This window comes from Antedon mediterranea, chromosome 1 (assembly GCF_964355755.1).
Source record: "Antedon mediterranea chromosome 1, ecAntMedi1.1, whole genome shotgun sequence".
Lineage (NCBI taxonomy): Eukaryota > Metazoa > Echinodermata > Crinoidea > Comatulida > Antedonidae > Antedon > Antedon mediterranea.
Window position 1 is genome coordinate 19,670,294 of NC_092670.1, and position 9,649 is coordinate 19,679,942.

Below are 9,649 nucleotides of genomic sequence, written 5' to 3' on the forward strand. Positions count from 1 at the left end.
ATCTGCGCATGTTTATTATGCAATAGTAACCATTTATGTCAAAAAAGAAAAGGGTCGAAAATCGGCCTTTTTCGGAAATTTCCCTGTACTAAGGGTATAGTACAGGGATTTTTTCAAAAAAATTGCCAATTTTCGACCTTTTTATTTTTCGATAAAACTTGTTACTATAGCACAATTGACATGCGCAGAACCCATTATTCGCCTCTGCGCATGTTGATTATGCTATAGTAACCATTTATGTCAAATATGGTTATGATAGCACAATTGACATGCGCAGAACCCATTATTCGTATCTGCACATGTTTATTATGCAATAGTAACCATTTATGTCAAAAAAGAAAAGGGTCGAAAATCGGCCATTTTTCGGAAATTTCCCTGTACTATAGTACGGGGATTTTTCAAAAAAATGGCCAATTTTCGACCTTTTTATTTTTCGATAAAACTGGTTACTATAGCACAATTGACATGCGCAGAACCCATTATTCGCCTCTGCGCATGTTGATTATGCTATAGTAACCATTTATATCAAAAGTAACCAATTTTGACATAAATGGTCACTATAGCACAATTGACATGCGCAGAACCCATTATTCGTATCTGCGCATGTTTATTATGCAATAGTAACCATTTATGTGAAAAAAGAAAAGGGTCGAAAATCGGCCATTTTTCGACCTTTTTATTTTTCGATAAAACTGGTTACTATAGCGCAATTGACATGCGCAGAACCCATTATTCACCTCTGCGCATGTTGATTATGCTATAGTAACCATTTATGTCAAAACTGGTTACTATAGCACAATTGAAATGCGCAGAACCCATTATTCGTATCTGCGCATGTTTATTATGCAATAGTAACCATTTATGTCAAAAAAGAAAAGTGTTGAAAATCGGCAATTTTTCGGAAATTTCCCTGTATAATTGTACAGGGATTTTTTCAAGAAAATGGCCAATTTTCGACCTTGTTATTTTTCGATAAAACTGGTTACTATAGCACAATTAACATGCGCAGAACCTATTAGTCGACTCTGCGCATGTTTATTATGCTATAGTAACCATTTATATCAAAAGTAACCACTTTTGACATAAATGGTCACTATCGCACAATTGACATGCGCAGAACCCATTATTCGTATATGCGCATGTTTATTATGCAATAGTAACCATTTATGTCAAAAAAGAAAAGGGTCGAAAATCGGCAATTTTTCGGAAATTTCCCTGTACTATATTAGGCCTACAGGGATTTTTTCAAGAAAATGGCCAATTTTCGACCTTTTTATTTTTCGATAAAACTGGTTACTATAGCACAATTAACATGCGCAGAACCCATTAGTCGACTCTGCGCATGTTTATTATGCTATAGTAACCATTTATATCAAAAGTAACCACTTTTGACATAAATGGTTACTATAGCTCAATTGGCATGCGCAGAACCCATTATTCGTATCTGCGCATGTTTATTATGCAATAGTAACCATTTATGTCAAAAAAGAAAAGGGTCGAAAATCGGCCATTTTTCGGAAATTTCCCTGTACTATAGTACAGGGATTTTTTCAAAAAAATGGCCAATTTTCGACCTTTTTATTTTTCGATAAAACTTGTTACAATAGCACAATTGACATGCGCAGAACCCATTGTTCGCTATAGTAACCATTTATGTCAAAACTGCTTTTGATAGCACAATTAACATGCGCAGAACCCATTATTCGTCTCTGCGCATGTTTATTATGCAATAGTAACCATTTATGTCAAAAGTGGTTACTTTTGACATAATGAGGTAATTTCCCGATTGATCGTCGTAATCAAAACGGTACTGGGTATGGTCTACTAGCTTTTCTGCTTCCAACTCGTCATCTATTCATAGAAGCCTTGATGAAGTAAGCCTACCTGGTGGTAACCATAGAACGGTTCCAAGATAACGACTATACTTCGGCTTTAGTCGATAGAAGATTGAAAAAATGGTTAGAGCGTATACGGTGTTGATATTAGTGTTTGATTTGTTACATTATGTGTGGAAGAGTCTATATAGAATTGATGTTCTGCTTTATTATAGTCATAATGATTAGTCCATATTATTTTATACATATTTAAGATAATTTAAAATAAATGTTATGATTATATTATTAATAAAAATGATATTTGTTAGTATAATTTCATAAAGAAAAAATAGGTATAAAGAAGAAATACGGTAGCGATTAGAAAGATAAGAGATTATGGAGCGGCTATTCCTGAATATACAATAATAAGTATCGTAAGTTAGTTTATAAATTTTAGGCGATATTGTCAGTACAGGGATTTGTTCCAAAAAATGGGAAAATTTAGACCCTTTTATTTTTCAACAAAACTGGTTACTATGGCTCTATATGATGATACAAAGCAATATATGCGCATATATAGCCATATTATTGCATAATAATTGCAAAGGTCAAGCGCCATAGCCTGCCACGTTTCGATATTCAATATTACCTCACGTCGATAATTTGGGCATTTTTCGAAAAAAATCCTTATACTAATACTGTAGTACAGGGATTTGTTCCAAAAAATGGGAAAATTTAGACCCTTTTATTTTTCAACAAAACTGGTTACTATGGCTCTATATGATGATACAAAGCAATATATGCGCATATATAGCCATATTATTGCATAATAATTGAATTTTAAAAAGTCGATAATTTGGGCATTTTCCGAAAAAAAAATCCCTGTACTATATACAGGGATATCGACTAAATATCGATATTTAAAATTCAGTTAGGCCTATTATGCGATAACAATGCTTATATGTCCATTATATTAATAAGTAGGCCTAGTATCATCTATAGTGTATTAACAAATTTCCCATATATCGGGGTAAAAATTACATGTTGATATAGTAAATTAGGTCAAACGGGAGTAAAATAAAACATTACTAATAACTACATTGTACTACTACTAGGTCTTCTGATTTAAGGTCAGTGATTGGTTGTCGATGTTGCCTGGCAACGATAAGCAACAGGCAAACTATAGTCTATAATTGTTTTAGGCCTACAGGGAATTGAAGATTTTACTTTGCTCTATACAGTATTTTCATTATAAAGTATTATTAATTATAGTCTATAAAGTATTGTTAGAAATTTGTTTATATTAACTATATATCCCTACCCATAGGTACAGCTCAGATATTATATATATTTGTATCGGGATTTGTATGGGTACACTGTTGACATTGAATCACAATGGGCACGCATTCATTTCGTCACTTCCACCAAAGCAGACTATCGACCACCGGGATACAATAGGCATGCGCCTCATGTTGACATGGCAATGAATTGAGAGCAGACAATAAAACTACGCTGCTGCATATATATTTTTAAAATCGATACACGATAGAGAACTAAATGGCAAAGTTTGTAAAGCATATTAGTGAAGAAGTAATTAGAACATTACTTGCTGTCGTTTGGAGTTCAACCCCTACAACGAAATTGTAAACGCGCCAAGACAAAAGGTCAGAAATGGGTAAACGTTAAGATGTTTAACACACAACGGGATGTTTGTATTTTGGTAAAGAAAACATGGCCGCGTGTAGCCTACTAAAACTCTTTTAATGTGGATTTCGAAATAAAATGTTGCATTTAGAAGTTCTTTGTGATGGATGGAAACACAGAAGAACATAATGTGAACAACCAGGGGTTGAATATTCAACTCGGACGCGAACTAGAAACTTGCTCGAGAGATACGAGTCCGGATACAAGTTCTGACGCTATCACCTCGCAACTATCGAGGCTTAGTATTAACATTAGTGCAGGAAATCGAGGGGTTGAAATCTGCGGGATAGATGAAGCCGATGGCGCAGTGGAGGAGAGTACATCTATACATAGCCGTCAAATGCACAATAGCAATCATTCATTTTATTCCGATTGTATTTCAAAACGCAAAACGCGTCAAGAAAGACTAAATGTTAATCTAGTTCGTCTAAAACCTCATGTAAGTATCAGTATTAATACTGTGAATGAAAATCACTCAAGGAGATCCGTTAATGAAAATCTGAACTCGTATATGGTTATAAGACAGCGAACTTTTCATGGTTTTCCTAGGACTCGTCGAGAAATGAAAACCCTCCCACTGACTGACCCAAGAGATTCCGCAAGTTATTGGCTCCACCGATCTAAAACGGATTTATTTATTGAAAGACGCAGAGAGAAATTTAACAATCAAAAAAGGAGTGAATCTCAGACTGGATTGAATGGAATGACGTTTGGATATTTGGTAGAAAACTTACCCAGGTCACACTCCAGTGGTCACGTTGCGTCGTCGTCATCGTCGCGGCAACGTTCCCTTGGTAATTTTTCTGCTCGCAGTTGTCCACCTGATTTTAATTCAGACAGACTACCACCTTTATCTAGGCCAGACAGAACGAAGCAATTTTTAAAAGCTGATTTTATTGAATCTCAAAATTCATCCCATTGTGAAAGTTCGACTAAGAAAATAGTACGTAGAAATAAGTTGAGTTCGACATGCTTGCCTCTTAAAGTTTGGGAGCCATCTTTGGATGTGTCTTTTATGCTAAACAAAAGGAATTAACGCCAAGAACTATGTCCAACTCAATGCGACAACAATCATCGCCTTTGAAGTAGTTAGCCAGCTAATTAGCAAGATACTCACAATATTGGTACATTGTAATAACAAACATTGTAGTAGGCGGGTAGGAGTACTTTGTACGTTGAAATCCCGATACTTGCTTCAGTGTTGCGGCTATTCTGTTCATGGAGTGGTTCCCCACTAGAACACACAGACGTTACGTGTACGTCGCAACGTATATACACGCAACTTGCACGGTGAAAGTGGACGTTATTCAGTGAGGTTTAAATTGGTTTAAAGTGATGATTCATACAAGAAGCAATGTAATGTGATTATGTTGCTTTATATATTTAGCATTAACGAAATGATAACGAGTTATTGTCATTCCCTTATACTGTAATTAAATTGTCTATAAAATACCGTATTTAATAAACGTTAACTATAAAAAACGGTCACTACATAATACCATCCATATTTAAATTTATACTTATTTTCATAATGTAATAAAATATAATACAGTATTTGTATACAGTTAGAATTTTACTCATGCCAGTGAAAGTTGCCTAGATACCAGTATTAAAAAATGTTATTTTATTTGTAATAATTCATATTATATTAATTATTCATAAACACAAATTTAGTAATACTATTTATGTGTTACAAGGTCTTTTTGTATCGATATTTGTCTACAAATTCGCTTTCGGCAGAATAAAACTACACCAAGCGTCTTGTCGTAAAAACATACTGCAGAAAATCAATATGTCTCATTTTCGATTGATAACATCGTATGAAATCTTAAAAAGGCGTCGAGATGTTCAATATTCAAATCACGTGGCGATGCGGGTGTTCATTCTTCTTCTGAAGACTACAAATGATGACGATCGTGACAATCACGTGATAATGTTGTCGATGGCTTCGATGCCGACGACGGAGGAGCCCGAATGACGGCGATGAATGCCAAACATCTAAAAAAGTAAAGATAACTCAATCATACTCTTTGCTGGTTGATTAGAAAACATGTTACGATTTCACAAAATTGGGGTCGGATGTGTAGCTAGGTCGGGCTTTTGTCCGGCCATCGAAATTGGTATGAATCGCAACGCGTACCGCCCGTTGTTTTGAGGTGTTTTTTTTTTCAGTATAAAACTGAATTTAAAATACAAATACAACATAGCAGTTAATAACAAATTCATAAATACAAAACGCGCATGTATGAAATATAAAAGAATATAAGTTTTACAAAATAGAAAACAAAAAAACCAAAAAATAGCTTACCGGTACTCTTTAATGTAGTTTCACGATGACGAAAGAGTAAAATGCAATACCATCATTACGTTGATGCCTTTACAGTACGTCCATGATTTACCAATGCAATTCAATGCAGTGCAATTGCCGGGTATCTGTAGGCCTACAATGCGCGGTGTTGACGAAATCCAGTGGCGTAACGGATATGAGCGCCCACTGGCTAAACCCAGGAGCCCTTGAGCGTATGGGGAAAAACAGGCATTAAAATAATGTCGAAAAGGGCTAAATCCGTCCGAGGCCTTCAGCATTGGAGGGGCCTCGGGTATCTACGTTACGCAACGACGAAATCGTCAACTGATTCAGGATACAGCCGCTTATCTACATCTACCAACGACATGTCTGATTATTCCCTCTTTATGCAGTTTCTGATAGAGCCGGTACTCCTTCTTCATGTCATGCACTCCTTTCCACGACCCGTAATTGTAGTAATGGTTCCGGAGCCTCTCGCCTGTAGGACTGGTGTCGAACGGGTAAAATCCATAAAGCGAGATCTTATCGCAGAACGTCGTTGCTATGGTGAATATCATCAATCCACTAGATGTATCATTCTTAAGGCTCCACAACCTGTAAAGCAATCAATTAACCTAGAAATGTATTTTAAAATAGACTATAAACATAAATCGATTTCAAGCAAGGACTTCATATTATTTTTGCTGGTAACTTAATTCAAGGTATGGACGGATATTTGGAGGGAAAGGTACCGAGATATGAGGTATGCCTATTATTGGGTATTCAGAGAAAATGGATACAGTACTTAGCAAATTAAAATTGCCACCGTCAGGCCAACTCAGACAGCGTCGTAAGACTCGTCTCGTCGGGATTCAACGTAGGCAAACGTAGCTTATGCACAATATTGTTATATTAGGGCATTACTTATTTTTCCATGATTAGGGGGAACTGTTTGCAACTATAAAATAAAAATACTAACTTACGCCTTGATGATTGATTTTATCGGCTTATTTGGTATACGAATATCCAATGACAGATTTTCATTTCTAGCTCGTCTTATGAACTTTACAAATCGTTTTTGATCGGAATTTCCCCAATCACGAAATGTAATAATTAAAAAATAAACATTATTTAAGGCAACAAGACGATCACGATATTCCAGATAGCAGTCTATTTCCCTCCCCCTTAAGCAATGATCCAGAACTTGCGTAAGAGCCTTGTTTGACGTCATCAAGTCTGTTCTATTTCCTACGTCATACTCAAAGTTATCAGTCTTTGCTAGGTTTTCACGTATTACAAACTGGTGCTGGTCGATTTCGTAGCCGCACCCACTACCCGTCAATATTCCTGAGCTGCCAACTATTGCGCATGTTGCTTTTCTTGAGATATTCTTTCGCCTGTCGATATTGACGTCATACGGTACAATTGTTTGATTAGCCGATAATCCCAAACTTGAGATGATACTCCTAATTGGTAGTATAATTGTTAAATGATTAATTTATAGAAAAAAGGAAAAACTTTGTTTATTATTTCTTCATTACGCTATCAAAAAGAACATAATTATTTTATCTTATTTGTTATTCATATACATACCTGAGTGTTTCAAACTTATCTACATCTATATGACGACGTAACTCAGAATCGATGTGAACTCTAATATCAGGACGATACATTTTCCTAGTTAAGGGAAAAACAGTTTTTAACAATCATCGTCAATAATTATAATGTAATTATCGAAGTTATGGTGGTGTCTCGATAGTGGTTGGCGTCATTGGTCATATGCGGTGTTGAAGGTAGGACGGGCTGTCGTATTTGGTGTGAGCATTGTATGGTGGTTGTGGTGTAGACATATAAGGTGATATGTCGTATATGATGGTGTGATGAGGATGGTGAGCGGGAATAGTTGTGTCTGGATGTGGTGTGGGTGTTGTGGTGGTGGGAGGTGCCGTTTGGTGGTGGGAGGGATACCGTAAACTGTGGCGGTATCTGGATATGGTGTGGAGGTATCATTGTAAGTTGATGATAGTCTTGATGATAATGATGAATTAAGTAGGTCAAATCTTCATTATCTTTGATTTATCTTGTCAACAACTAAAACAGTATGCATACCTTTGAAAGGAATTCCATTCGTTTTCACTTGGATTCTCATCATTATCAAACTTCATCCAATGCAATAGTAACATATTCACCAAAATAAAAGCGGCAACAAAAACAACAACCAGGCTACGTGAGCTCAACTTTAATGTCTGTGTAAACACAAAACAAAAGCAATTGTGTTATCGTGCGTTGTCCCGAGCGCAACAAACAATTTTGTTTACTATTAATTTGGCCTATTTGTCTAGATCAAAATAGGTTAAAATTTCACTATGAAATATACTTTAAACTATACCGTACTACATGTAAGTGCTAGATACCCTTAATAATTAATACTGCTGTTGTGACGTTTTACGACCGTGGGCCTAGTACTTACATTTTGCTGTGCGACACATTTCATGTATCTTCTGCATAACGTTGTCATCATTGGTCCTAATACAGTCAATATTGAATTCCAATGTAACAAAAAAAAAAAGCGCGACACACTGTCGTACGGCACCCTGTAAAATACGTTTGCGACAATACATACGTAAAATGAGACTAATACCAATACAGATCGGGCAGTTTTTTAGGGCAACACTAAATAACCAAAGGTGTATACTGCCCTGATAACATATTAACCGCAATAATACATATTCCAGTTAAAAGACGCCGATTAACTGCCTCAATCTTAGGACATGGACACTGTGTTCACAAGCTATAGATAAACAATTAAAGAGTGTTTTCTAGCCGTTCTTTCGGTTGTAGGCCTACGATTGTGTGGTTATGGGCCTACCTTATTTTACCCTAAGGTGTGTACAAGTGTTTTGACGCAATGGTTCATCAATCAAACACAATAGCATAGAAAAGTCTTTATGTGTGGTGGGCAGGATTTTTTTCTTATTGTGCTAATTTGTGAAAAAGATCATTTGTTTAACAATAATTTCTATTCCAATATTTCTTCGATCGGTTTAGAATTACTAAAATGGTCAATTTGGATTGAATTATGATACAAACAGTAATAATCATACTGCCCTCTGCTTTTAATTCTATGAAAGCGTTTGATTAATTATTATACTGATCTCAATGAACAAATTTTGCCTGCCAAATACTTTTTTCGCGCCTTTGCCTCGAGTGAAGCTACACCTAGGTGCGATTCTGATGGTACCTTTGGTAGGCCTACATTTGTTTTTTTTTTATATCTGGCCCACTTTTCTCGTAGGTTATAACAATGCGTGCTATCAATACTAATTCTCTTCATTCGTGCCATGCCTTAAAAACAAAACAGAGTGGTTAATTGCTCCCACATTCTTAAATGAACTGCGTTTCTCTCATTTCATACCTTTAGGAATACGCAAAGTGTCAAAGACAAGTATTGGTAAACGTGACATATTGGGCCGGCTAATCATCATTACATAATGCTAATGTCTACTGTGTCTCAACATAGTCAATATACAGACTATTGCGAAGAGAAAAAAATCATCCTTTAAATAGCACGTTTTACGTACGTCTATTGCTCTAATTGTCGCTTTGTTTTTAGCCTAGGTTTGGTGTGTGAAAAGTTGCGATAAAGTTACGACGGTGGCAATATTTAGCCAACAAAAAGAGACAAAATACGGCACAACTATTATTATTATTGTTATTACCACCACCATCATTATTATCATCATCATCGTAATCAATCATATCAGTGTCGTATCATTAAATTATGTTTAATCTTTAAGATTATGATTGACATGATAATGCCATAATGATTTTTTTATTTTAATTA

At 35.7% G+C, this 9,649-nt stretch overlaps 2 protein-coding genes across 2 annotated transcripts; one reads left to right on the forward strand and one right to left on the reverse strand.

Moving 5' to 3' along the window:
- Positions 1-3,159: 3,159 nt before the first annotated feature.
- LOC140061051 (uncharacterized) lies at positions 3,160-5,131 on the forward strand. Its single transcript, XM_072107467.1, has one exon. It carries the CDS (start codon positions 3,622-3,624, stop codon positions 4,552-4,554), a length of 933 nt encoding a protein of 310 aa, XP_071963568.1. The 5' UTR covers positions 3,160-3,621; the 3' UTR covers positions 4,555-5,131.
- Positions 5,092-8,628, reverse strand: LOC140061043 (alpha-2,8-sialyltransferase 8B-like). Its single transcript, XM_072107454.1, has 6 exons — positions 8,276-8,628; positions 7,915-8,051; positions 7,399-7,482; positions 6,789-7,271; positions 5,827-6,420; positions 5,092-5,516 (listed from the first exon to the last, which is right to left on the reverse strand). The coding sequence occupies exons 1-5, from the start codon at positions 8,324-8,326 to the stop codon at positions 6,171-6,173; spliced, it is 1,005 nt and encodes a 334-aa protein (XP_071963555.1). The 5' UTR covers positions 8,327-8,628; the 3' UTR covers positions 5,092-5,516; positions 5,827-6,170.
- Positions 8,629-9,649: the final 1,021 nt, after the last annotated feature.

Coding starts and splice junctions, on each gene's coding strand:
- LOC140061051 (XM_072107467.1), top strand. CDS start 3,622: ATGGATGGAAACACAGAAGAACATAATGTGAACAACCAGGGGTTGAAT.
- LOC140061043 (XM_072107454.1), bottom strand. CDS start 8,326: ATGATGACAACGTTATGCAGAAGATACATGAAATGTGTCGCACAGCAA. Junction 8,052..8,275: donor AATGTGTCGCACAGCAAAAT/GTAAGTACTAGG, acceptor GTGTTTACACAG/ACATTAAAGTTGAGCTCACG. Junction 6,421..6,788: donor ATAAAATCAATCATCAAGGC/GTAAGTTAGTAT, acceptor ATTGCTTTACAG/GTTGTGGAGCCTTAAGAATG.